General features: G+C 43.7%; 3 protein-coding genes across 7 annotated transcripts in view; 1 reads left to right on the forward strand and 2 right to left on the reverse strand.

Annotated features, from left to right (window-relative positions):
- UTP20 (UTP20 small subunit processome component) overlaps window positions 1–11,375 on the forward strand; it is a 63,976-nt gene extending 52,601 nt beyond the window's left edge. The window contains 13 exon segments of the mRNA XM_086610958.1: window positions 7–117; window positions 795–874; window positions 1,472–1,541; window positions 2,566–2,748; window positions 3,664–3,795; window positions 5,249–5,381; window positions 6,569–6,768; window positions 7,115–7,186; window positions 7,970–8,126; window positions 8,129–8,238; window positions 8,953–9,079; window positions 10,882–11,027; window positions 11,166–11,375. Coding sequence (XP_086467084.1) covers window positions 7–117; window positions 795–874; window positions 1,472–1,541; window positions 2,566–2,748; window positions 3,664–3,795; window positions 5,249–5,381; window positions 6,569–6,768; window positions 7,115–7,186; window positions 7,970–8,126; window positions 8,129–8,238; window positions 8,953–9,079; window positions 10,882–11,027; window positions 11,166–11,321 — 1,677 coding nt within the window. The 3' untranslated portion in view covers window positions 11,322–11,375.
- A 667-nt stretch (window positions 11,376–12,042) lies between these two features.
- ARL1 (ARF like GTPase 1) lies at window positions 12,043–20,975 on the reverse strand. The gene is given in 7 exon segments (XM_086610959.1): window positions 12,043–12,402; window positions 12,602–12,612; window positions 12,615–12,780; window positions 13,497–13,608; window positions 14,608–14,689; window positions 18,008–18,145; window positions 20,965–20,975. Coding segments are annotated over 7 exon segments (555 nt in total). The 5' UTR covers window positions 20,969–20,975; the 3' UTR covers window positions 12,043–12,360.
- Window positions 20,976–22,310: 1,335 nt separating this feature from the next.
- Window positions 22,311–27,316, reverse strand: part of NUP205 (nucleoporin 205) — a 70,270-nt gene continuing 65,264 nt past the window's right edge. For all 5 annotated transcript variants that reach the window (XM_086610962.1, XM_086610963.1, XM_086610964.1 and 2 more), the window contains 5 exons: window positions 26,665–26,831; window positions 26,144–26,267; window positions 25,107–25,235; window positions 24,317–24,390; window positions 22,311–22,667 (listed from right to left, as the gene is read on the reverse strand). In XM_086610962.1, the coding sequence (XP_086467088.1) occupies window positions 22,515–22,667; window positions 24,317–24,390; window positions 25,107–25,235; window positions 26,144–26,267; window positions 26,665–26,831 (647 nt within the window). In that variant the 3' untranslated portion in view covers window positions 22,311–22,514. The remainder of the gene's footprint in view (window positions 22,668–24,316; window positions 24,391–25,106; window positions 25,236–26,143; window positions 26,268–26,664; window positions 26,832–27,316) is intronic.

A 27,316-nucleotide genomic window follows, 5' to 3' on the forward strand; every position in this document is an offset into this window, starting at 1 on the left:
TTTTAGGCTATTTTATCCAGGAAGCTGATTGTCCCTGAAATCGATGATGTGCTGCAGAAGGTTGCCCAGTTGGCCATCACGGGTCAGAGTGAGCCTGTGCGTGTCCAGTGCAGGCAGGTTAGTAGAATGGAAAGTCTCTTGTCTCACTTTACTTACAACTGTCTAACAGGTAGAGGGCTTAGCGTGGCCATCCCAGCTCTCACAGATGTCTGCCTTAGTCCTGCTGAACCCCTAACCCCATTCCCCCTTCTTACTAATCTTTGTTCCCCGTGTTACCTGGCTGGCTTGAGTTCTTGTGACTGGTACGTAGCAGAACTGCAAGACTGCTTGCCATGGCATACCTATGTAACTAAGAGCCTTACCCTTGCCAGAAATCCTTGGTTCCTTCCCACTACTTCCTCATTCTTTCCAAGCTAAAAGCAACCGAAAGGCAGAATTGGTTGCTTCATTTTGAGCATTAGGATACAGATGCAGCAGGAGCTGTGCATAGCCAAATAGTGCATTTCTATAGTTACAGGATGAATTTTGAAGGATGCAGAATCTCTTTTAACAGAAGCCTGCACAAATCACAGTAATACTCTAAAGACTGATCTGGCAGCTGTCAAACGCCTGCAGATCCTGTTCTGGGCACAGAGCTTGAGAGCAGTTGTTGGCCCCTTGTGTAATAGAAATGAGATGAAAGGGATGATTCTTGAAAACTTGCTGCTCGATCACTGAATTTTCTTCATGTTTTTACAAGGTTTCCTGAGTGTTTCTTGTAACTCCTCTCTGTGGTGTTGTTTTTTTCTTTCCAGATTTACTTAAAATATATTCTGGACTACCCCCTTGGTGACAAGCTGAAGCCCAATTTGGATTTCATACTTGCACAACTGGAGTGAGTTTATATTCCTGACATCTCTGTCAGAAGAGAACCTTGTTGCTTAAATAAAACTTTAGTGGCCACCTTGTGTGCCAAAGGGCTATTTGTGAGGAGCAGAGAGTGTGAGTGAAGTCTTGATTTTCCTACCTCTAAAACACTTAACCCTTTTTCAGAGGCTTTTTGATAAAGCAAGTGCTTTTTTCTCTTCCCTGTCTCACAGCTGGTTTTGTTGTTCTTTATCTCTTTCTATGCTAAGGTTCTATTGTTTGCTTAGTGGTTAACCAGCTCCACTGGTTGTGAACCAGGTGAACTAGAAAATCCAGAAAGTGTAAGGGAAGATGGCAGTAGTTAAACATGTTCCCCAGCACCATAGCACAGTACGACTGTGCTGACTCAAGTTGACTAGAGCCATTTTTTGTCTGTTTATCTTCCTGTGCCCGTTCTCTGAGAGATGGAGTTGGTGGGCCTGCTGCTTCTCCTCTCCTAAGTATCAGACCAGGTCTGGTAGCTGTTCCCTGTTGGTGTGTGTTTCTGGCATTGGCCATTCTTGTAAATGGTTAGCAACTTTCTAGAGTATGAACCCAGCCCTAACTGTTAATCATTTCCTTGCAGGTACGAGTATGAAACTGGAAGAGAATCTGCACTGGAGATGATTGCATACCTCCTCGACATGTTCCCAAAGGTAACGAGCACCCCTCGGTGTTCCAGGCATCAAGCAGTTAGTGTGGTTTTCAGAGCAGTTCATTTTGGAAGCACTCAGTAGTTCCTGTTATCTCTTATCATGAGCAGAACATTCACTTAACTCCAAAGAACTTGGCTTTGTTTCAAAAGAGAAATGACATGCTGGAAAGCGTGCAGTACTTCTTTATCTCATGTGCTCAGTCTGCAAGTAAAATAAAGCTCTGTCAGCTGGATTTTGGATAAACTTCATGGTGATTTATGCCAGAAAGAAACGCAGCCAGTTAAAGAAATGGGGTATAAATAGAAAGTGAAGCTTGTTTCATTGTGTCTTTTTTTTTTAATGTTTATGAGGGATGTTGTTGACTGGACTGGTAAGTGATGTACCCTCTCTGTTTTGTTGGCCTGACTGGGAGGGAGGGCTTCTCAGTGAGGTAGATCAAAATGAAAGCTAAAAAATAACCGTGCATCTCTGCAGGATAATATACACAAAATGCTAAGCTGCCTTGAAGCTCTGCAGCTGGAGCTTGACTGAGCATTCAGGAGACTGAGAGGAGTGCAAGCAAGCAAGAATTTGGGAGGAAGGAGGAGAAATTCTGCACAGTTAAGCTGTGTTTCACCACTGCCTGATTAGATTTAGTATCTCAACTTGCTTCCCAACAACTCTGTGAAGTAGCAAAGATCTATCTCTGAGAGAAGGGCCTTTGGACTGATTGCTGCAGTGCTGAGGGTCTTAAGCCTGTTTCAATGAGAGCTGGCATGAAAATGCCCTTTTAAGATTTGACAAGCTGCTGTCTCAGGGGCAAGTAAGAGCCAGGACAGAGCTGGAGCTGCTGTACACTCCCTGTGTGCTCCAACAACTGGAGCATCCCCTCGTTTCAGTTCACCTGCCTTGATGTGGACCCTGCTCGGAGCTGACATTGTTCCTGTATGCGATACAACAAATACCCCCAAATACTCCTCTTTTCCCCTCTAAATGCCAGAAGCTCCTTGGGATGTGCTATTGGCTAATGATTGTTTCTTTTTAGGATCTCCTCCACAAATACTGCGGACTGTTTTTTCTCTCTCTTTGTATGATGATGATAAATGATGACTCTGCCAAATGCAAAAAGATGGCGGCTTTGACGTGTAAATCTCTCCTCAGTAAGATAAACAATGAAAAACAAGATCTGATGTTTTCGCTGGTCACAGAGTGGTTTCACAGCCAGAAGGTATTCTTTGGTCTTTTCACTGACCAGGTCTGGATTCTGTTTGGGGGCTGAGTAAGATTAAGGCAAGTGAGGGATTGCTACTACCAGGTCTAGTGGATTGGGGAGTTCAGTTATGCCTCACTTGGTAGTTTTAGGAAAGGAGTATGAGCAAGGTTCAGCCCAGAATAAAAGCTCTTTAGAGCTGTGCTCAGCACCATAGCTCTTGCTGGTAAGAAGAGGAAGAAATGATATAGCTTAGTATGGCTGCGCAAATGTAGGGAACTGCTGCCACTGTAGGGCAGCCTACAGACTTCTCAGCGGCATTACGTTGCTCACTAACAGTTCCTCTTTTGGGTCAGGAATTTTGCCAAGCGTAGTCTTTGCTCAGGTTAAAGGTTTGAGCAAATTCCTTAAAGCTCTTCTGATCCCAGTAATTGGCTTTTTGTACTGTCTTTAGCTCAGACTTGCTTCATTATGTTGCCAGCAGCTGGAAGGCGGCAAACCTGGTCGTACAGATCTCCCATTTTGATCCTGGATATTTAGTTATTCTCAAACTGGATTCAGATTCTGTCCCCCTACACTGGTGGAATAAGTGTTCCTCAACACTTCATTCTTTTCATCTCTAATAGCTGTAAGCTGCCTGTTGCGTTGTGAAGAGTGCAAAGTAGCTCCCAGAGCTTTGCAGCTGGGAACTAGGCTGGAAAAGGCTGTTTGGCATTCAGTTTTAGGATGTGTTTCCAGGGATAACTTGTGCTGCCAGGCGCTTTTGTCCCTAGCTGGCAGCATCTCCTTTTTAGATAGTACTCTGACAATCAGTTTCTCTTAAGGTGCTGTTGCTACAGGCAGAAGTAGGAGTTGCTACCAGCTCCTGCACATGGGAGCTGCGGGATATGATTATCAAGAAGTAACAAGGAGTGTTATTCTTTCTGTTGGCAGAGCTCACACAGGAGGTTGGCTGCCCAGGCATGCGGCTTGTTTGTTGAAGTGGAGGGAGTAATGTTTGAACGGCGGCTTGAAGCTGTTCTCACCTTGATTGAAAAAGAAATCAACCCAATTAAATTTGAAAACGTAAGTAATTTTTCCTGTGTGTGAGGTTTGGGGAAGGAGAAATAAGAAAACAGAAAAAAGGGAAGAAGTGCAGGAGAGATTTAACTGTTGGACCTACTGTTTGGGACTGAGGAAAGGCACGAAACACACATTTGTTCTGAAGGGGACCTCACTGACCTAGAACCATATTTTTTGTCTGCAAGGCCAAGTCTGATGTTGTGTGTCACTGCACAAGAGGCAAAGGAACTGCAAAGCTACGTGGCCTGAGCCTGCAGACATACTATGTAACCGGCAGACATATTGCTCCTTGCCCCAGACTCTTGTCAAGATCTCTGTGAGTGGAAGGGGTTCTTGAGACAGCCCTTAAGTCTCAGGCTTTTGGTTTTTACCTGTATGATTTGGTGGGTTAACAGCATGTAGCAGTAGGTATGTTGAGGCAGTTTTCCTGGCTCCTGGTCTTTTCTGTGGTAGCAGGAAAGGAGGGACTTCTGTATTTTGTTTGGAGTTACAAAAACTACCATCACAAAGAACAGCAGGGTGCACAGGTAGCACTGGGATGGGTTAGAGTCTGTTTAGTTGGAAATCACACTGACAACATCCCTTTCACTGGGAAACGTGACTGCTAGCTGCAAACTTGTGTAAGCGTGGGAGGTCAGGAGCGCATCGCTTGTGACTGTCTGCTTTGTTCAGTGTTATCTACAGCTTTAACTTTCAGAGGAGCTCCCTTCCTGTACTTCAGACCATGGTTTTGTTTTATGGAAAATCTTTTGAGTGCACATGATTAACTCAGAATAACAAGGCTGCCTCAGATTCTGTTTGGCGTGTAATAATCCCAAAGGGATCTCAGTCACTGCAGCTGGGGAGTGGCCACGTATGTTACTCATGTGCAAAGGCAACACGCTGAGCAAGAACCACCTCAGGGTATGTAAATTGTAAAGAGGGGAAAACGAAATACCTGCAGTGAGGAGAAATTCAGTGTAATCACTCCCTGTGCTGCAACACGTAGGTAAAGCACTGACTAGTTATATCAAGCCAGCTGGTGACTGCAGGCAGGGTGAGGGTGATTTAGTAAAACACAGCACACACGGTGTTGTCATAACAACGTGGGGCTTCCCAGGTGACACAAGCAAATCAGTGCTCAGCTTGACTCTAATGAGACTCAAATGCACACAAATACATGTAGACATAAATGATACACGATGTGAGTGTAATTGCCTGCATTTGGAAACCTAACAGTTTGTTATAGTAACATCTGTATGAAACCCGAGAAGAATGATTCCAGTAACAATCTCCTGCAGAGGTTTAGTCTCCAGAGGAAATGCTTTAGTGGAGCTACTTCTCTTCTGTTTATTTTGGGAATTGAGTACAAGTCAGTCTTCTATTTCTTTGCAGGGTTGATCTGAAATTTATCTAGTAAATAATCACTGTCTTCAGGTTCTCATAAGTGTCTTTCTTGACTTGCTGATTTTATTAGATAACTGAAGAGGAGGAGGAGAAGGCTGCAGATAGGCTGCTGTTCAGCTTTCTTGTGCTGATAACAAAGCTTATCACAGAGTGCAACTTGATTCAATTAACTAAGAATAGTGACATTGTGACCAATATCTGGGGTAAGTATTAAGAATTATTACAGCTGTGTTACAAGGAAGATTCTTTGTGTGCTGTGGGTTTTTCACATGCTAATACAAACAGTTGAACTTTGTTGTACAAGGTTTGCATGCTGCAAAATGCAAATACACGGCAGTTACTGGGCAGTGAAAGAGAAGGTGTTAACAGAAAAACTTCCATGTTGATGAAAACAATACGCCCTCTGTCTCAGTTGCTGGGAGGTATTTTCTATTATCCCAAGAGCAAATAGTTGCAAACTATTGCATATTTGACCATAATTACATCCTCTTAGACGAAAATGTTGAGTTCTCCTGGGATGATGAGATTTTCCTGATGAGATCATACATACCAGACAGCAAGTGATGAGAAATGGTAATAGTGTATAAATACTGTGTGTTTGCTGGGATATTAAGGCCTGGAGGTCGTTTGATTCAAGCAGTTTTCCTATGAGTGAGATTGTACAGTGTCAGGTTGGCTTATTGGCATTTAATTGCCTTGTTTTTAACTGCTTCACTTGCTGCTGTCAGAAGGCCTGGACCTGGCTGGTCAAACCGTTCGAAGAGTTCAGCCTGCCATGTGCCTTTAGTGAGATACGAGATAAGCCTTGTAAATCCTGGGTTGCTTGGTGATGTGCAGCTTGGGCAGAGGCAAGACAAGAGGGAAGCTCCATCTCTTCTCTGAAGCATCCTCAGCCTTCATCCACAGGTTCAATCTGACCATCTACAGCAGGGCCAGTTCACCTGAGTCTCACAGCAGCCAGTCCCCAGACATTGCGGACAGATGAGCTGTGTCACTGAGTCCCTCAGGGGGCCATTGTTGCTGCAGAAACACAACTTGTCACCGAGATTGGAGCAAGTGTCTTTTCTGTGCTATGCCCACTTTTCCTGCCCAGTTGTCGTTGCTTTCCAGCAATGGCCCCGTCTTTGAATGTTTGGACAGGCTGTGGTTGCATTCAAGAGCTCCTGGTCACTGTGAGGACATTTGGCTACCTGTAGCGTTATGTCGCTCTCTGCTTTGGCTGAGTAGAGATGCTAGGAAGTCTTTGATTATGTTCTGAGCAGATGAGCACAGTTCATTTCCTTCATCTCTTTATTGTAGCATGTGCTGCGGTAATTCTTTGAGGGAGCTGGTTCTTTTTCTGCTCTCACTGGACCAGCTCCTGTGCTGAAAGAGGTTTTCTTTCCCCCAGGTCATGTCCAGTCTCACCTTTGGTATCCCCACAGCTGGGTCTGGCTGACAGCTACTGAGATCTTTGGCTTGTTGTTTGCATCTTACAAGCCAGAAGATCTTGTCAGCAAGTGGAGGGAAAGAAAGGCAGGCAAGAGGAAAAAGGTGTTAGAGGAGCTGTCTGCATCCACAGTCTTCTTGACTGCTGAACTGGACAAAAAGGTATTGATGTCCGTACTACTCCTTCCCCCATGTCTATTCCCTGGTTGAGACATAAAAGTAGTGTTAATAGTGTGGCACGCATGTTTAGTTGCTTGTCTTCTGCCTAATCCTGATCACTTGAAGCATTTGAGGAGGTGTTTCTGCTGCTGGAAGGGGGTTTCTCTGGTGTCTTATTCCCAGCAGCACAAAGATTCCCCTAAGGCTGCAAGATGCAGGCAGAAAAGTAGTGCTGAGCCAATCTCTTGGCCTCTCCTGGGAACCACCTTTGGTGACTGCAAAACACTGCTTTGGGTTTCTGCTACTGGCTCCTTTCATGAACTAATTTCCTTCTTCTTCTTCTCCTCAGATGAAGGAACTCGTGTTTGCATTCTGCCATCAGCTGCAGTCCAAGTTCCTGGACCTGTCTCTGGGAGAGCAGGTAAGAGCAGGAGCAGGTCTGGGGCTGCAGGAGGGCACGGAGCAGGCCCTGGCCCATAACGTGAGCGAGCATTATGTCCTAGTCAGGACAGCAGCGCTGCTGGATCGGGGCGGCTCAGGGTAAATACCCAGGGCAGGGCCAGCCGCTCTGTGGTGAGGCATCTGAGCAGGTGCATGTCTCAGAGAAGCCCAGAAAGTCCCCTTTGTGGTGTCACTCTGCTGCAAGGGCTGAGGGGTGGCAGGGACAGAAAGGGGGGGCACAATGCAGGGCAGGACTGGAGTCCCTTCTGCCCAGCCCTCCGTCAGGGAGAGTCTGGCTATGCAGCCCAGACTGGACTAGGTTGGACAACCACATCCTGGAGCAGGAATCCAGATCTCTGGTGCTGGTTCCCTGCAGCTGCACTGGAGCCCTGGCTGTTTGCTGGGAATGTTTAGTCCAGCTTTATGCTGTTGGTTGAAGGTGTGACAGCTTCACAGGTCTGTGAACCTGGTCAGAGATTTTCTGGGGCTGCCAGAGGTGAAGACAAAAGGAGAAGCCCTGCCTTAGGAAGAGCTGGAGCCCAAAAGGCACAGTAGCTCATGGAGGAAGACTCTCCCAAACTGCAGGAGGATACTGAGGTAGACCTTCCTGTTACAAGCAACATGCTCGCTCACATGGCAGGGGTTGAAGCCATTACAGCCTCTTCAGTTGGCAGGTTGCTCTTTCAGATCTAGTCTCTTACATGCCCTGGTGCTGACAATGAGGGAACCTACAGTGACTGACTACTCTGTTTTTACACTTCAGGTTATAAAGAATTTGCTTTTTGTGGCCAAAGTTGTCTACTTGCTAGCCCCTGCCTTAGAAGAGGGTAAAGAAGCTGAAGGAGAACTTGGCTGTGAAATGGAAGAGCAGGAGGCCTCAGATGAGGAAGATAAAGACGTTTCTGCTCAAGGAGAGGAAGAAAAGAGGACACGGAAGAGAAAGGCCAGGCAGCCACATTGCTGTGGTTAATGAAGAAGCTCTCTCTCATGGCAAAGCGTGAAGCAGCGTATTCCCCTAAGGTCCCTTTAAAGGTAAGAACAGGGTTAGATCAACTGCTTTTGATGTGGTAGGCGCTTTGCACAGGAGCATTGCTCTGGCTTTTTGCTTCCAGGGGACCAGCTTTCGGAGGGTGCTGGGAGCTGGTGCTGAAGCAAGCATTAGTGGCTGCCAAAGAAGAAACAAATGTTTCCATTCGGGATTCTGAGGAAAGGCTTGTGCCAATCTGCTTCTCCTTGCTGTTGCCTCCAGCCCTTGTGTGTGGTGATGAAGGGTGGGAAGGCCAAAGGCACCAAGCTGAGAGGGACAGAGCATTGCCTTTGAAAGCCCAAGAGTGCTAGGTTTATGCAGGGTGGGAAATGGCAGTGGAAATTGCTAGAAGGGGAGGATGTGGGAGAGCATGAGGGAAAGCACTGTGGTTCCCTGTGGTGCAGAGTTAGAGAGGTTGAGCTTTCCTGTCTTCAGCTGCCTCATGACAGGACAGTGAGAACAAGCCTGTTGTTCAAAGTGTTAACAGCTGCCAAGCCGGTGAAGTCACACCTCACTTGTTTACAGATCCCATGGGGTTGTGTCTCGTCTAAAGGTGTTACTTGGCTGCAGTAAGACCTGCTAACAGCAGTGTTCTGACTCGAGTGTCTGAAACAACGCCTTGTACGTTGATCAGTGATGCACAGCCCTCTTTGCAGCAGTTCAGTGAGGCAGTTTCCTTCTAACCATCCTTACTTCACGTCCCACGCACTCATTTTCAGAGAAGCTGTATCTTTAAGTTCCTGGGAGCAATCTCAGTGGATCTGGGAAAAGACAGGATCAAGCCATACCTTCCAACAATTCTCACCCCTCTCTACAGGGAGCTGAACAGCACCTATGCAGAGCAAGGTAAGTGGTTTCCCTCTCAAAGACTAGCAGAGAAGAAAGCATGTCAGAGCTCTGTCTCTGCACAAACACCACCTGTCATTCCTTTTGTCTGTTGAGGCACAGATGCCATAATTGGTGAATTTCACCTGCTTGCAGTCTGGAGAGTCCTTGACAGCTGGAACACAAATGTACGCATTGACAAAGAAAAAAGAGTGAACTTAAGTTAGGCAGGCTCCTACATGCAAGGGGGTAAAGCTTGAGCATGTGATATAGTGGAAAAAGTGTCATAATCCGGGGTGGACTCATGGTGGCAAGACTCATGGAGTCCTTGCTGAGGAGTGGAACAGAGTGTGGGTGTTAAGGAAGACAGAGTAAGGCTGTTACTAACTGCCATTCTTTCTGAATTGCCTTGTTAGATCTGCTGTGACGCTTAGGGGCATGAAGATCCATGCCCTGTGGTTAAAAGCGTGTTTCACTTTTAATGTAAAACAGGGTGTTTTATGGCTGCTTGTTACTGTAGAGCAAGGGACTGCACAAGTTGGAATCATCAGTTTGTTGGTTGCTTGATGTTCTTCCCAAGCTCCCCTTTTTGAATATTTAGCATGTGCCATGTGTGCACAGTGACTGAAAGTTAACTGTCCTGCTGGAGAGTACCTGAGCAAAGCCACTTGTTCCTCCCTGGAGATCCATGTTTGTTTAAAAGATCTTAAGAAGTCATGTCTGCTGGGGGAAAGACAAACTAAGTTACCATTTAACACAACAGACTCTTGGCTTTAGAGCAAGGCACTGGTGTTTAGGTAGTTTGTGAAAATGTGTTAAGTCATGCAAAATCCAATGTCAGGAAAAGAACAGACAGCAAACCAATCTACATGGGTGGTTTGTATATGCCATGAAAATGAAGTGTGCAGCACTGGGTCCCCACATCTCAGAAGGGATACAAAAGAACTGAAAAAACTTGGAGGAGGGCAGTAACAGTGCTCTAGGTAAGGAACAGCTGCCTTGGCTGCCCTTTTTTTTTGAGCTGAGCAAGTAAGAGACTTGGGAAAGATATGGCAGAGATTAACAATATCCTGAGTGGATAAAGATCAACTTTTTGCTTTCTCTGCCAGCAAAAGAACCTGGGGCCTTCAAATAATTTTTCAGAATAACTGCAGAGATGGTTTTCCACATGATAGGGCGTGTAGACCAGGGAACTTGTCACTGAAGGACGTTGCGGAGGCAAGCAGCTTACACAAGCTCCTCCGGATGCTGTACAAGCACTTCGAAGAAGGATCTGTTGGAGAACTGAGGGAAACATTTGCCCTGCAAAATCTCAGTTCTGCCTTAGCATCTCTTTGTAGCTGTTTTTTTTCCCCCCAGTATCTTTTTTTTTTTTTTGCAGTGAGTGTAGTCAATGTATTGTAACTAAGTAGTGATCCTAACCATTAAGCCAGCCCTTATTGTGCGGACTGGACAGATATGTTGACTGACAAAGCTGGAATCATCTCTAGTTCCAACAAAGTCTATTCCAAAAGAGCCCTGGTTGCTGTAGAAGGCAAGCCACTTTTCATAATCTCTGGCATGCCATTATCCTTCTGAAAAAAACTTTTGCTTCTGAGAATCATTATGTTTTTATTTGTCTGTGTGAAGGGCTACTTGTCCTCTGGGAAAGCTAGTGAAGAACCAGCAGATTTCACAAGCACCTTTGCTCTGGTCCCTACAGTATATTGGGCAAGACGAGTCATTACAGTCATCCTTTAGTGAAGAAAGGGGAATCCTTATTGGGCTCTTGGCTTTCCTTCCATGTGCTGAAAAGATCTGGCAAGTTAATTTTGTTTTATTAGATCCAACACTGAAGAATCTTTCCCAAGAAATCATAGAACTGCTCAAGAAGTTAGTTGGACTGGAGGCTTTTTCGCTTGCCTTTTCTTCTGTGCAGAAACAGGCCAATCAGAAAAGAGCCATGAGGAAAAAGCAGAGGGCTTTGCAGGTAAGATGCTGTGTTTTCTTCTGGGAAAAAGAAATAGGGTTTTCCTAAAGGCTTGAGAGCTGACTGGGAAGGCGAGTCCCTGTTTACAAGGACAGTTGTTTGTTTATTTACAACTAACCAATTATTGTTTTTCACTAGACTGTAGCAAACCCTGACATTGCTGCAAGGAGGAAGCTGAAGAGACATAAGAATAAAGCAGAAACTAGGAAAAGAAAAATAGAATTCCTGCGGCCTACCTACAAGGCCAAGAGACCTCGAAGTCACGCACTGAAAGATTTAGCGATGGTGGAATGAAAAGGCTTTTTCTTCCTGGAGGACTAATTTATAAAAAGTAATTTCAAACTTAGGGAACTAATGACTGCTTTAAAAGTATTTACATATTTTAATTTTATTTATTAGTATTTTTTCATGTCCTCTTTTTCAGCTAGGATCTTAAATAAAATAAAAGCTTTTCAATTTTTTTCCAAACCTGTACATTTACCAGAGCATGTACAGCTGAATGAACAACCACCGTGATCTTTTATATTAAATTTTACTTGATTTTTAAAAGATGGGTTATGTGATGACTGTGTTCATGCCTGTGAACATCCTAGCTCCTGGAGAGAAAACAGTCTGCCTCCTGCTTTGTCTTCCAGTTTCTGCAGCTACACTGAGTGGCTTAACCATCATTTCTGGTGAAGCTGAGAGCAACAGTTCATGAAGGTGGAAGTTAAATTCAAATTATGGCCCTGGCACATCAGGGCAGGAGGTAGCTACTGGTTTTCTGAAAGAAAAAAAAAGGTCTTCAATGCTACGTGAACAGCTAGAGGTACAGTATTTATCTCTGTTGCTGTACTTCATTGTAGCAGCACATCCAACTGAAGGATTCTGAAGTGCAACAATATCAGCTTAAGGAAACTTTCCTCTTTAAATGTTCAGCTACGTGATTCTTAGAACTGGCAGTAGTTGGACTCGTTTCTGTGAGCAGGCAGCCTCTAGCAAGCAACACACCTATGAGTACAGTTGACAGTTCCAGATTTTATTAGTGTTTTAATTACATGAATATAGTGACCACTCAAAACCACCAAGGGGCAGAAGGGGCACAAAAAAAACACCTTTCCCAGCCAGTAAGACTTTCATACAAATTAACATAAGTACATCCTTTAAACAGAAAGAAAGAAATGGAATATCATAACGTACACAGACATTGACTTGGTTCAGTTTTACAATTCAAGAGAGGAATCCACGTTACAGGAGTCAAACTCAAATCTGTCCTATGTACAAGTATTTGTGGCCTGAAGATGCTTGACTGCAGAGAGGGATGTCGGCTATAGCTGAAACTTCCTTGCAACGGTCAGCTTTTTATCACTGCCTGCTCTTCAAGGCCTCCACCAACCTAGAAAAAGGTTAAGTCAGTTTACTGAAAAGTCATTTCAATTAATGTTGGGACACTTTAGAAGAAAGAGTAGCTTTCTCCTGAATGTGGACTGACTGAATGTCTTTTGTGTCAGACTTTCCACAGATCCAGTCTTCTAAAAAAACCACAGTAAAAGATAGTTTTCTAATAAAGCTGGCATAATTAGACTGTTACTCACCATTCCATTGCTTCATCAAGCCCGGTGCCTTTAGTTGCAGAGGTTTTGAATATCTGCCATTTTCGGTCCTTCAAAGCCGGTAAGCCAAGTGCGTTTGCCATTTCTGTGGGAGTCATGGCCTGTTCCATGTCCTGCTTATTTGCAAACACCACCAAAATGGCCTTCTTCAACTCTTCTTCCTAAAAAGGAAATCATGAAAATTGTTGCAGAGACTTTTTACTGAATTTATTTAAGCAGAAAAACCCATAGAATTATAAGAAACTTCAGCAACTCTCATAATCATTTTCAGCTTGCTGATGTTTGTTCCTCAGAAAGTTCTTCAGTGAAAGAATGGTATTTACTTTCAATTCCAGTTCCTCCCAGCATGATACCACATAGAAACAATTTCAAAACATTGTTATGCCTGTTACATTATGAAACAAGCTGGTAGTTGGATTGAACAAAGCATATCAAAGAGTTTGCAGGAACTTTGGAAAAATAGAATAATTAAGTTTTGCTCAGCTCATCTTCTTACTCCTATTACTCTGTCCTATGTGTGTTCATCAGCTTCAGAGCAGAGTAGGATACTAATTACTGTTAATTCTTCAGGGCCCGATTTTGCCACCACAGAAGTACTGAGCAGCTGTCCTTGCAGACAGATAAATTTTCATATGACCACAAGGCTACATGTAACTTACTGCCCAGACAGTGATGCACAAAACTCTGAAATATCTGCAGCGGATTTAGTGCTTTTCAGGCAGAAGTGTTGCACAGGCCTGCTCTGAGGGCTGAAGTTTCACAAGTGAAACTGAGCTTCACTTGATTCCCTGAATCAAATTTCACATTCACACCAAAAAAAGGCTTTAATTTCTCAGTTTCTGTTCTACTGATGCAATCGTCATCGTTGTTTTCTCACCTCTAACATAGCAACAAGCTCTGATTTTGAAGTGCCAATTCTGTCTCGATCACAGCTGTCCACTACGTAAATGACTGCATCTGTATTTGAATAGTAACACCGCCAATATGGCCTGCAGAAGAAATATAAGTTCCAGTCACATAATTTGCACTTTTAGCCATGCTTTTTAGCAAGATAATAAAAACCAGATTACCCAGAAGTAAAAACTGTCTCTGGGGTGAAAGGCCCCAGGAAGCAAGTTAGAAGATATCTTCAAAAGGCTACAAAAAGGAACAGATAGTACAAATACTCTCAATATCCGGGAAAAAAAAAAAAACCAAAACACCCCCCCCACCACCAACCAGCCTGAAAACAGGCAAAGGACAGAAGTGCTGGGGAAAGATTTATTTGGTAATCAGCCTGCAGGACATCAGGTCCGTAACTGAGGGAGAGGGCAACAAAAGAGTTCAAACACAAGCTTCTGTCATAGACAGTCATTATGTTCATCAAAGAAGGATAAACAGAAATCTTAAATGACTTAATTCATATGGGCAAGTAATTAACAAGCATCACAACAAATCACCTTTTTCAGAATTAATCTTAAAGGGGTGGAGCCTGCACCTCACTTACTGACTAACTATGTTGCACCTTATTGCCTAGGGTTCAAAAAGGAATCACAAAACGATCACACAAGGGTTCTGAAGAGTTCGCTACAATTAGGCACATGACTCATAACAAAACTTGCAAAGCTCGCTGCACACACAAAAAAATTATCATCTACACTGAAAGTCAACTTCCTAGATTTTCATTCTTAAGAACATCTAAGTATCTTGGATTTGGGTGTACCTCACTGACTCCCCTCTTTCTCAGAATGCTGCACAATTGCCTACTACACAGGTAAACTTGTTTTTCAAAGCAAGCTGTATACATGTGAAAACATTCACTTGTTTCTTTCCAATCTGTGCTTCAAAACAGGTTGTACCACCTGAATTGTCAGATGAAAGTGGTTTCCTAATGATGGCCTGGATTTAAAGCTTAAAAGAACCAATTTTCAAAAGTGCCAGCTATAAGAATTCCAAGAACTTAGGACTTTTTAGAGAAGCTGTCTTTTCATTTTAAGAGTTTTTTTTACCTTATGCTTGTCTGTCCTCCCAAGTCCCAAACTTGAAATTTCAGATTCTTGTATGTCACTGTCTCAACATTGAAGCCAATGGCTGAAACAAAGTTAAACAATTCCACTGTTGGTGATTTTTCTTTCTTTTTCTGAATAACATTACAGCACTTAGTTTAAGATTTTCATGCCCAAGAATTCTCAGTAGCTACCTAATGAAGTTCACGCCCCTTGAGAAGTTACCCCAGTGAACACATACGGCTCAGAATAATGCAGTATTTTACTTTTTTTAACAATAAAAACACATTGTAAACATATTGTAGAGATTTGTAACAAATGCTAAGGTTGTTAAAAATGAACAAAAGCGCGCCTGAAATCATCAGAAGAAACCAAGCAAGGGTTAAAGGAATGGCCCGTGTGGATAAGCAAGTACACAACTGACAGCAATAAAACACTAAGGAATGTGTCCTTTGTGTCAACACCACATCTGCGCTCCGTAAAACCGCAGCAGAACCAACTTCTCAGTGAAGACTTGACACTGTGGTATTAAGATGGCAATAAAGTTACAGTGTATCATCTATGTCATTCCTTTTCCTTCCAGCCCAGAGAAACACAACACAGGGAAATGAACGATGGACACGCACTGCCTAAAATTTACGGAGGCTGGAATAACCAAAACCCTAGCAAAAGGATTATGGCATAGTAAAGCGCTGGCTTCTAAAAGGTAGAAAAAGACCTGACCAAAGTCAGTGTATCATGACTGTTCAGGAGGAACCCAAGAGACATGACAGGGACTCAGAAGCCAAGCATCCCTCGTCCTTCGCATTACACAGGGTGATCCTAGACAGACCACTTCAGCACACACGTGGGTGTTTGTAATAGGTGGGTTTGGCTGCGTGAATACCAAGAAGATCAGTGAAATCAGTTACATTTTTTTTTAAGTAAGCAGCATCTCCTTCCTTGAGATGTCACACTGAGTTTTGTTAGGCTTTCTACATAATGTAAAGCTAAACCACCTGATTTCTTCTTCTCTGTGTCAAGCAGAAGTGTGTGTGTCTAAGTGGCTTAGCGGGTCGATAATGATTTCCTCTTGGATTATGGAGGCTTCATTCTGCTCCTTGTCCCTCTCTTCCAGCTCGGTGGCTGGGCACCCTGAGAACGACGGGTCTTACTATTAAAGACTGAGGCAAAGAAGGCGTGAAGTACCTCAGCCTTTTCCTCATCCTTTGTCACTATGTTTCCCCTGCATTCGATAAAGGATGGAGACTCTCCTTAGTCCTCTTTTTGTTGCTAACGTATTTATAGAAACTTTTTTTGTTGTATTTTATGACAGAAGCCAGATTTTCTACTTGGGCATTGGCCCTTCTAATTTTCTCCCTGCATAACCTCACGACATCTTTGTAGTCCTCCTGACCAGCCTGCCCTTTCTTCCAAAGAAATTCTCCTTTTTTTTTCCCCTGAGTTCCAGGCAAAGCTTTCTGTTCAGCCAGGCTGGTCTTCTTCCCCTCTGGCTCCTCCTTTGGCACATCGGGACAGCCAGCTCCCGCACCTTTAGGATTTCATTCTTGAAGAATGTCCAGTCTTCCTGGACTCCTTTGCGCTTCAGGAGTGCCTCTCAAGGGATTCTGTCAACCAGGCTCCTAAACAGGCCAAAGCCTGCCCTCCGAAAGTCCAGGGTGGCAGTTCTGCTGACCCTCCTCCTTACTTCTCCAAGAATTAAAAACTCTATCTTTTGTGCTCACTCTGTCCAAGATGGCCTCCAGCTATCACATCAACCACAACACCTTCACTGTTCACAAAGAACAGGTCCAGTGGGGCTTGGCTCCCTCACCAGCTATGTCAGAAGTTATCTTCTACACACTCCAGGAACCTCGTAGACTGTTTCCTCTCTGCTGTATTGTATTTCCAGTAGACATCTGGTAAGTTGAAGTCCCCCACTTCTCCCAGCTGCTTATAGAATATTTCATCTGCTTCTTCCTCATTGTGTGGTCTATAACGGACTTCCACCATCGTATCTGACTTGCTTGCCTTCCTCCTGATTCTTACCCATAAACAATCATATCGCCACCGTTATTAAGCTCTAGACAATCAAAACACTCCCTAACATACAGGGCTACCCCACTGCCTCTCTTTCCTCGTCTATCCCTTCTGAAAAGTTTATAGCCATCCATTGCAGAAGTCCAGTTGTGCAGGTCATCCCACCATGCTTCCGTGATGGCAACCAAATCATATTTTTCCTGTTGCACAATTGCTTCCAGCTCCTCCTGTTCACTGCCCATGCTGCACGCATTGGTGTAAATGCACTTCAGTTGGGCTACTGATCACACCAACTTTTTGGGGGGAGAAGCCCTAATTCCTGCGTGACCATTCTCAGGTGCTTTCACGATTTCTAATACATCAATAACCCTTGTGTCTTTGCTGCTGCATGGATCTCCATCTCCTGCCTCCACTGAGACAGCAGACCAAAGGACCTCGCTAGCACACCATCCTTCAAACACTGGCATGTCGCCTCCAGGCTAATCTCTAATAAGCCTGGTTTTATCCCTTTCCCCCTTCAAATCTAGTTTAAAGTTCTTTCAATAAGCCCTGCTAACTCCTGTGCAAAGATCCTTTTCCTTCTTTGAGACAGGTGTACCCCATCTGTCACCAGCAGGCCTGGTGTTGTGTAGACCAACCCATGATCAAAAAACTCAAAATTCTGCTGGTGACATCAGGCTCAGAGCCAGGTATTGCTCTGCTGCCTCTTCCTGTTTCTTCCCTCATCATTCCCTGCAACTGAAAGAATAGAGGAGGACACTACTTGTGCTCCTGATCCCTTAACCAGTCATCCCAAGGCCCTGAAGTCTCTCTTGATTGCCCTTGGGCTTCTCGTTGCGACTTCATTGCTGCCTACCTGAAAAATCAATAATGGATAATAATCTGAGGGCTGTACCAGGATAGGAAGATTTCTCTTCACATCTTTAACCTGGGCCCCAGGGAGGCAACAGACTTCCTTAAGAAGCGGGTCCGGTCTGCGTATTGGGCCTCTGTTCTCTTCAGAAGGCAGTCTCCTATAACAATGACCCGTCTTTTTTTCTTTATGGAAGCAGTTTTGACACAGGGCGTAGGCTGACTTAACCTTGGCAATACCTCCAAGCTAGACGAACCATCATCCTCGTTATTGTTTGGTTCCACTTGCAGAGCCTCATATGAATTTTGCAAGGTTACCTGGGTGCATAAAATACTCCTTTTTGCAGTACTTCTATAGGACACTGTAATACTGTTATGCAACAAAGTTGCCGTTAAACGCAACAGTGCGAGGCTCCAACAATGGAAAGTCCTTTTGTTTACGAAGGAAGCATTTAGGAAGTTCAACTGACAAAGCTCAGGAGTTAGAACTACAGGTAAATCAGGTACTTTCACTAAGGGACTAATCACTTACTTGGAATGGTGGTAACAACTTCTCCAACTTGTAATCTGTAGAGAATGGTTGTTTTTCCTGCTCCGTCCAGTCCCAGGATGAGAATCCTCATCTCTCGAGTTCCAAACAAACTGGAAAAGATGGTGGAGAAAAAGCCCCCTACAAAGAAGAGAAAGACGTTTCAATGTCAGCTAGCAATATGAGGGATACGGAAAGGCAGACTGACTGACCTCTTTTCTTACTGAGCAACATTTCTTTTCTCTAGGGAAAACAGACAAGGGTTTTGCTCAGATATAATGTGGTTCAGCACACAGGTATTTTCCTGGTCTTACACTGCTATTTTATCGCAGACCAACCCAGCAAAATCAAGTTGCAGAAGCAACAACCTTCCTCATTGTGGTTAGGATTTTTTTTCCTTTTCTCTCATTTGCCAAAATCTGAGGCAACTTCTTTTTTTGTTTGCATTGAAAAGACAGAGGCTGATACAAGAGACTATACAAGGACGCACTGAAGCCTGAAAGAATTCTTTCTGATGTCTATGGCCTTCAACAGGACCATCCGCTTCTTTTTTCTTAAAATGAAATATAAATCAGTAGGTCCATGTTAAATCACAGTCCATTACAAACTATGAAGCTGCACGAAATTAAGTACATTAATGCTACAGAGAAGTCTAGGAGCTGATTTTAAATGCCCCCCTTTTTTTCTTCCTTTTTTTTCCAAAACTGGCTTCCACCAACATCTCATTTAGTCTTTAAATGCATGTAAGAATACTTGTGGCCAGACTAACATCTGATCTGTGCCTATTAGATGTTTAAGTGTAGAAACAATACTAATGTTTTAAGCCAGTAACAATGACATTTTCCAATGATTTTTATAAGAAATACATCAAATGTTAAATAATGATTTCGTAAATCCACCTAAACTCTGTAAAATGTAATAAAACACCAAACAAGCTAAAATAACATTTGATATATATATGAGAGAGGACACAAATTAGAGAAGATTTACAAACAAAATCTTATTGAAAGAGGTTTTGATAAAAATTATTCCCCAAGTTTGCCTTTCTAGGCATCTCTGATGCCTTTCCAGGGAAAGGAGAGAGCAATGAGTTGTGTGCTTATGCACAAGAAGGAACTGAAGCTGGTAACAGGTCACTTTACTTATTTTAAACCCATCCCATCATAGAAGCCATGCACACTACAGACCTGGAAAACAGAGAAGGTATAAGGGGCCACCTGTTACCAGTTTGAATAGTGCTGCTGTCATGGTTTAACCCAGCCAGCAATTAAAGCCACGCAGCCACTCACTCATCCTCCCCCACCCCCAGGGGAATGGGGGAGAGAATTAAAGGGGAAAAGGGAGGGAGACCTGTGGGTTGAGATAAGAATGATTTAATAATAATAATAAAAAAGTAAAAGTAATAATGATAAAATAATAATATATGAATGTATATAAAATATGATGATAATAAAATACACCAACAAGTGATGCACAGTATAATGGCTCACCACCTGCTGACCAATGCCTGTCTCATCCCTGCAAGCGATCCCGAAAAAGGTAAGTCCTGACACTGCAATCCCGGATGAGTGAGAGGTCCAAAAAGGTAAGGAGAGAGAGACTGAACTTCGAGAAACAGAGAGTCCATGACAGCCCTCGGAAAAGAATTCTCTGAAGAGACAGACCAACTTCCCAGTTAACCCTCATCTATATACTGGGCATGATGTCACACGATATGGAATACTCCATTGGCCGATTTAGCCCTCAATCCTAAGTCTAAATTCAAATCACAACGGGAGTTGTGGGCCCTTTGTCCCAGCTGTGCTCCCCACCAGCCTGTTGTGCTCCTGCACACCGGCAAAAATACGGGAAGTTGAAAGGTCCTTGATGTCTCAGCACCAACTATAAACATCAATGGGCTATCAATGTTCTTCTTGCAACAAATCCCATAGTAAATCCAAAACATGGAGCTCTTCTGGCTGCCAAAAAGAAAAATTAACTCTGTCCCAGCGGAAACCAGGACAGCTGCTCAAGGCGCTGTTTACTGCGAGACGAGCAAACAACCTTTAGAGAGTAGAGCTGCAAAAGGTATTTCAATGGAAACATTTCAAGTAGAAGGCTACTATAGGAGCCATGGAGGCCTAAGAGAGGATAACCCTTTCCTCTCCGTCAGTAACTTTGCTTACTGCCAGACACTCTCATTCCCTCTTTTTACATTCTAATACGCTTTTCCCACACTAAAACACTGCTCAAATACCACCTGTAATAGGGCAGATTAATGCTAATCACTTGACCTCTAGAGATTCAGGGCCTCTCACTATTTTTTCTATTTACCATTCTACACAACCTCTTTCCATAATTAATTCCTTATTAGCAAATCATTATGTACCTGAGCCATTCAGGGAAGCCTCAGGAGCACAAAAGCACTATAATCTTTGACCAAACGCATCCTCCTGCTACCCTGATCACACGATTCGCCACCGCACAAGCAGTAACGAGCCGCTGGGAACGCTGCCTTGAGGCACTTCGGCAGCAGCAGGACGCAGGAGGAGAGGAGGCCCTGTGGTCCCAGGAGGGCCACACCGGCGCCAGGAACCGACCGCCGACAGGGACCCGCTGCCGGGCCCGGTCCGCGTTACGGGCTCAGACTGAGGGCGGGCGGGCAGCAACCGCGCCCGCGGCCGGCCGTGCCCGGCGCTCCGCTTCCCGCCGCCGCCGGGTAGAGCTGGCAGCCAGCAGGCGACGCCCGCCCCTCATCCCGCCTCGTTCAACACCGATCCCGGCGGCTGCCCCGGCGGCGCCGCTCCCGCCCACCCCGCGGGCCTCCCCCCCCTCAGCGGTCCCGCAGCCTCCCTTCCCCCACAACTCCACGGGCCGCCGGGGCGGGACGGACGGGAGCTCTCGCGCCCCTCCACGGGCCGCCGCGCCCGCCGCCTTCCCCCACCCAGCGGAGGGCGCCGGGGCCGCCGCCCGCTCCTCACCCATGTCGAGCCGCTAGGCCGCGCCGCGGGCACTCCGCCACGCTCCGGTCCGCTCCGCTGGCCCTGCTGCCGCCGAGGCGCCGCTGCTCGCAGGGTCCACGTCGAACGCCGCAGCGAGTAAACACGGCGCTCCCTCCCCCGCGACCTCGCCGTTTCGACTCGGAGCCGAGACGGCGCCCACTCGCCCTCGGTGAAGAAGAGAAGGGCCGGGCCGAGCGCGGGGCGTCCCTTTGCCCTCCCTGTGCGGATACACCCGACGGGAAGAAGAGCGGGAGGAAAGATTTTCTTTAAAAAAAAAAAAAAAAAAAGCGGGCCGGAGACGAAACGTGACGAATCTGCGGCGGCGGAAGCGCGGCAAGCTGCGGCAGGGGCGGGGCTCGGCTCCGCGCGTGCCGCGGGTAGGGGGGGGCCCGCTGCCGCCCGCCGCCGTCGCGCTCCACCGCCCGCCCGGACCGGCGCAGCGCGGCGAGCGTCCGGTCGAGCCGAGCGGCGCAGCCCGCCCCCTCCCTCTCACCCCGCTCTAAACATAAATAAAGGCGAGGGCGCCATCCGTGCTGATCGCTCCAGCCCCGCGCCGGGTGCAGCTCGTGCGCGGCAGAAGGCGCAGCCAACGAGGCGGCCGCGTCGCGCTTCCAACGGGAAGCGGAGAACAGCCCCAGTTCATGGGGAAGACGGGACAAGATGGAATTTACAATGCACACATGGAGAACTGGGATTTAAGAACAACTGTAATAAGAGAATCCAACAGATCCCATGTCAATAATCCATGGTTACACTTTTTTTTTTTTACATAAGGGATATTCATACTAATTGTCTCTTATGAGAACATGTAACTACAAAACCAATCTACCACTCAAGCATGTTGGCTTCCTCTTCATGCATTTTATTCTGTCTTTATATTCCTGTTCCAGCAAGAACAAAGAAAACTTTACTCCCCAACCATTAAGAACCAAACCCAGTGCAGTCACCATCCGTGACTTTTCCCTTTTTTTTTTTTTTTTTTTTTTTCCTCCTTATCTAGACTTGTCCAAAGAGAAGGAGCTTGTACTTCTGTCAGCTGAAAAAAAGGCAGGGCAAGAGGGGACAGAAACAAGCAGTTCACAGTGCAAAACGATCACCTTTCATATAGAATCCACAGATTCACAGATCAGTCTGCAAATGCTGCAACTCACAGCCCATGTTTGCATTAAACCTGTGTGTGAAGCAAGAGCAGCATAAACAGACACAGATGGTTTTGTTCTCTCTGAAAGCATCCATAAATGTAGTATCATCACAGTTGCAGAACTTCCTTTGTTTCATTTTGAAATAGAATTCTTTCGTGCTTGAAATTTTACATTAATCATAACTCAGTTAAAACCAATCCTTTATTTTTCCTGCCAAGTTGAGAGCAGTAGGAAAGAATACACAAACTGATCCATAGGGATAAGAAAAAAAGTAACAAAATATTTTTGACGTTCTTTAGAAAACGTATGATCTATAAAATCTCATGATCCAGAAGGCCTGCCCTAGTACACTGCTTCAAGGGACAAAGCAACACATATCAGTGTCTTTTAGGTCCTTGATATCCTTAGGAGACCACGGATTCGTCTAACAAGAGCTTGAATAAAGGTGTATCGCGACCGAACCTTAGAATACAACCCTTCGATGTCCAGAAGCTTCTTCTGCAGAGATTCACCAAAGCTGTTTGTGGCTTCGATCTGAAGCTGAGAAACAGAGATGTGTTGCAGTCATCAGTACAAAAATCTCTTTCTGTAATGTCAGCATATCCGTCATCAACTACCTGTCAACCCTTTCATTATGATTTATTCTCTAAACCACTTTCAAAAGCATGTTTTTTCTGACTCCCCTAATAAGTACTACTTGCATTCCTCCCTTATATTTTTCTCTCTAAATTATATAACGGATAGGCTTTCTGTGGAAGTTTTTGGGAGACTCGGGGCAATTACAGATTATCCAAATATTACCACCTTGCAACCTCTCCAAGTTTTAGGAATGAAATTCTTGGTTTTGGAATGAAACAGTCTTACATAATTCTCAGCTTCTTCAGTTATAGTCATACAAACACTTCTTCCAATTAAAGTTTTCCTAGTCCTTTAAACTAGTCCTTTAAGAGTCCTTTAAAATTTTCCTAAGTCCTTTAACATGGACCCTAGTTCAGGGTCCATGTGCCTAGACAAGATTTTTTTCATTAATACGTATGTAAGCAATCTCTGAAAAAATTACTTACATTCTAGGTATTTTAGCAAGATGTTGCTATATATTTTACTTTTGAACAAATGAAATAAGAGAGAGATGCCTCATCACAAAAAACATGTACAACTGTTCTTACAGTTCTAGATCTTATAAAGGTACTTGAGACTGCACAGGTTTTTGAGCACAGGCTTTTTCTGCACAAACAGCAGTAGAAATGTCAGTGGGATTTATTAACAAAAATGTTTTTTTTCTGCCACCTCTGCATCACATTTACACAAACTATTAAATTGCTGTGTAAGCCAAAATCACTTCTTTGCCTGGAGAAGAGAAGGCTCCGGGCTGATCTTATAGCAATCTTCCAGTACTTAAAGGGGGCCTATAGGAAAGCTGGAGAGGGACTTTTTACAAGGGCATGTAGTGACAGGACAGGGAGCAATGGCTTTAAACTGAAAGAAGGCGGATTTAGATTAGATATAAGGAAGACATTTTTCACTCAGAGAGTGATGAGGCACTGGAACAGGTTGCCCAGAGGAGTTGTAGATGCCCCATCCCTGGAAGTGTTCAAGGCCAGGTTGGATGAGGCTTTGGGCAACCTAGTGTAGTGGAGGGTTTCCCTGCCCATGGCAGGGGGGTTGGAACTAGATGATCTTTGAGGTCCTTTCCAACTCTAACCATTCTATGATTCACATTTTATAGTCTCCTCAGTTTCTGTTAACCCTTTTCGATCTCATTTATTTACAGCCTTGCTGCAGCTGACCTGTAGTAAAAAACTGCAGGATCACAGAAAATTTGGAATCCTGCCCTCATATTGCGAGTCTTTCAAGGGTAACTGATGTTTTCAGAAAGCTATTATTAAAAAAATACATACTGTTTGACTGGTTTACAAAGAGAAAAAGAATGATAAATATTTTCTAAGTCTAGCTCATTTTTCATTTAACTTTTTATATTAGGACTTGAAAATATGTGTGTGGCAGCACAACTGCTACCTGCTTCACAATACTTTCCAAAAATAATTTGCAACGTTTCATTAATCGTAAATGAAGTTATGTCCTGTGGGTGTTACCACAGATTAGAGGTGAGAAAACTACAGTCAGACTGCTCTCAATAGCTGTATGGTAATCAAGCACATTCTGTACTTTTCAGCACTGTCACATCTCACCTGTTCTATATCATGCTGGCTCACTCGATTCAGTCTGCTACCGAAATCCAAGTTAGGCTCTGAACCAAAGGAATCTAGTGATGGAAAATGAGATGTTAAAATTACGTTAGGTGCTCCACACTATCTTCTCCATATCAAGTTATAAAATGAGTGTAAAATGCAGTGTTCCAAATTGGTCAGTAAACTTGTGCGTTATAAATGGCACTAATTTTTCTACTTAAATGGTTTAGAGAAAATATGCTAAGAGCCATAAATAATTTTGATCACACAACATGGCACTTTGAGCAAAAATCTTCTCTGCAGATCACTTCTCCCTTTCTGACTTCCTACCATTCCTAATTTTTAGTTTTTCTAAAAACCAAAATTCAACAAACTTAAAATGTTCTGGTGAATCAATGGTGCCTAAAATTCTAAAAATACTGTTAAACCCACCAATATTAATTTTAGTTCTTAATTTACATTATTTCAATTACATTGAATTCTTTTCCTATAAATTGTTTTGAATCACTGATCTGATTATATTATTTGAACTTCACTTGGTTTGAACAACAGAAATAATATAGTTAATTTTACTTTCCTTTGGAGATTATGTGTAATAGATAAAACCCAAAAGTCTATGGCTCAACAATATTTGTATTGCCAATTCTCCAGCAGAAAATCTAAAGGTATGCTAAATCCAAACAAAATCTCTTATTAACTATAAACAGCAAAATATTAATAGTAGCAAATCAGTTTTAAAGTTAACCATCAGAAGTTATTCAAAGGCACTTTGACGTTTGAGAAATTTTACCTTGCAGCCTTCCTTTCTTAAATGACATTCTGGAGGACAGCAGCGGATCTTGGGAGTCAGCGGGTGTGCAATGCAGTAGATAGTGTTCCAGATGACGCCAAAGAATGAAGAGACATGTTTCTACAATATCTGTAGACACATCTCAGTGAAGGAGTCTAATTCTGTTGTCTTTAGATTGTGCATTTACTATATGAGCATATTTACACGCTTTGAAGCGGCTAAAGATGATAGCTCAACCATCTGTCACCTCCTCCAGCAGAAGCGTCTCACCCCCACTGCTATGGCCTGCTAATGGATCGCGTGCACTCTCGTTACCGGCTTCAGCGCAGTGCTGGCTACGGCACTCCAATGACTGCTCCTCACCCTGAGCAGGCTTTAAACCAACACTCTGCACCAGAGCCGAGTGTGAGTGCCAACGGGATTTGTAATGGTAGCTCAGTTGCAGAGACCGAATCAAAGCTGAGGTCATAAAGCTGGGGATGGCGGTAACATCTTATCTTAAGTTACAACAGTTAAGTCTGCAAGAGCACGTCATCTTTCCCAAAGTAGGTTTCAGAGAAACATTCTCATGCACTGCAGACAGTTATTTCGTGCGTGACCAGTTATTTCCATAGAACTACTGGTGTTTATGAGAATAGGTTTATGCAAGGTTGACTATAAGACTAGAAACTCCAGTTACTCTGATAGGCACCTCAAAATTATTTTTCAAAATATTTCTTCCACCACACTTGTACATATATAAATGTTTAGTGGGTCTGGATACTGAATTGAAGAGCTGGGCTGTAATAACTCCTCCATTAACATGTTGCAGAAAGTTCTTGAAGGATCTCCATGATGGGAATTACTAACTTGAAAATAATTACATCTGACAATAGCAGAACAATACACTCTTACTAATTTAAATTTTCAGTATTTCAGATTTCCTTTTTGCAAAAAGTGTTTGAAGTGGCCAGAAATCTAGGCAAAAAGAACCTGTTTCTATTTCTCTACTTTTCTGGAGCATCACCTTGGAGGTCATTTCCATTTTAGAAGGATACAAGAACAAAGAGAAAGCAGCTTGGCTCGGTTGTTTATTAGCTTCACCAGGCGTCGCCTTGCCAAAAGGTATTTTTGGGAAGTGGAGATTTTGTCAACCCCAGCTGGCATAACCGACTGACATAGCTGTGACAAGAAGAGAAAAAACAAGAAGATTGTAGCAAATCACAGAGCATCAAAAGAAATAAGCAAATAAAATTACTTCTCAGTATCTAGAACTTCCTTGTCAGCTACTATTTCTTCAAAACTGTGCTGTCTATTTTGAATTTGCATAACCCTGCTGACCAAAAAAAAAGGAGAAATTAAACGTATTCCCAGGCAACTATAATGGAAATCACAACTTTTACAAAGTTAAGCCAAATATTTTCCCGAAAGTTTTAGATCACTCATTCTATGGACTCCATCAACAGTAGAAAGGAAAATGCCCAAGAGCTGGAAATATTTACTTACCTAAGATGTTTTGGAGTCTCTGCTATGTCTAAGTTACAAGCAATAGGGACTACAGAGTCAGAAGTAGTATTACCTCTTTTATTTCATCTGGTGGGAGTTGCTCCACATTTTGCAGTTTGTTAACACTCTGACGATGGCTATCATAGTAACTGAAGAAATCACTAGTGCTCTGTTTCAGGAGGTAGACAATAATGCCCAAGCCAGGCAAGTGCCAGTATGGGACCACCGGTGCTTGTGTGTCTAGAAAAGATGATGAACAAGTTACAATGAATTAAAAAAAAAAACAAAAAAAACAACCAACCAAAACTGAAAAAAGAACAAGAAATCAATAAGGTATGCAGTCTGTCAATAAAGTAGTGAAAGACATGAAAGAACTGGCAAGTTTATATCTTATATTTCTGTGTCAGAAGTAATCCAAATGAAAATCTAGGCAAAAAGTTCTGTGGCTGCAGTATTAGAAGGCAGTCAGTGTAGTACAGTACTGAGTGTAACATGTGAAATGGAACTAGAATAGAAGACTTACTATTTAAACATTTTAACCACTCAGCTGCATAATAGTACACTGTAAACTCCTGCCATGTGGTGTAACGAAGAGTTCCAGTCACCATCAAAACACATCTTGTGACTTACAAATGAGGTCCTAGTTTCACATAATGTAATCCAGCACAGATGCCGGAAAAAAAAAAATTTCTCACCTTCCCCTGTCTTGTGCTATTTTTTTTATA

The sequence above is a fragment of the Tauraco erythrolophus genome, chromosome 4 (assembly GCF_009769465.1).
Source record: "Tauraco erythrolophus isolate bTauEry1 chromosome 4, bTauEry1.pri, whole genome shotgun sequence".
NCBI classification, from domain to species: domain Eukaryota; kingdom Metazoa; phylum Chordata; class Aves; order Musophagiformes; family Musophagidae; genus Tauraco; species Tauraco erythrolophus.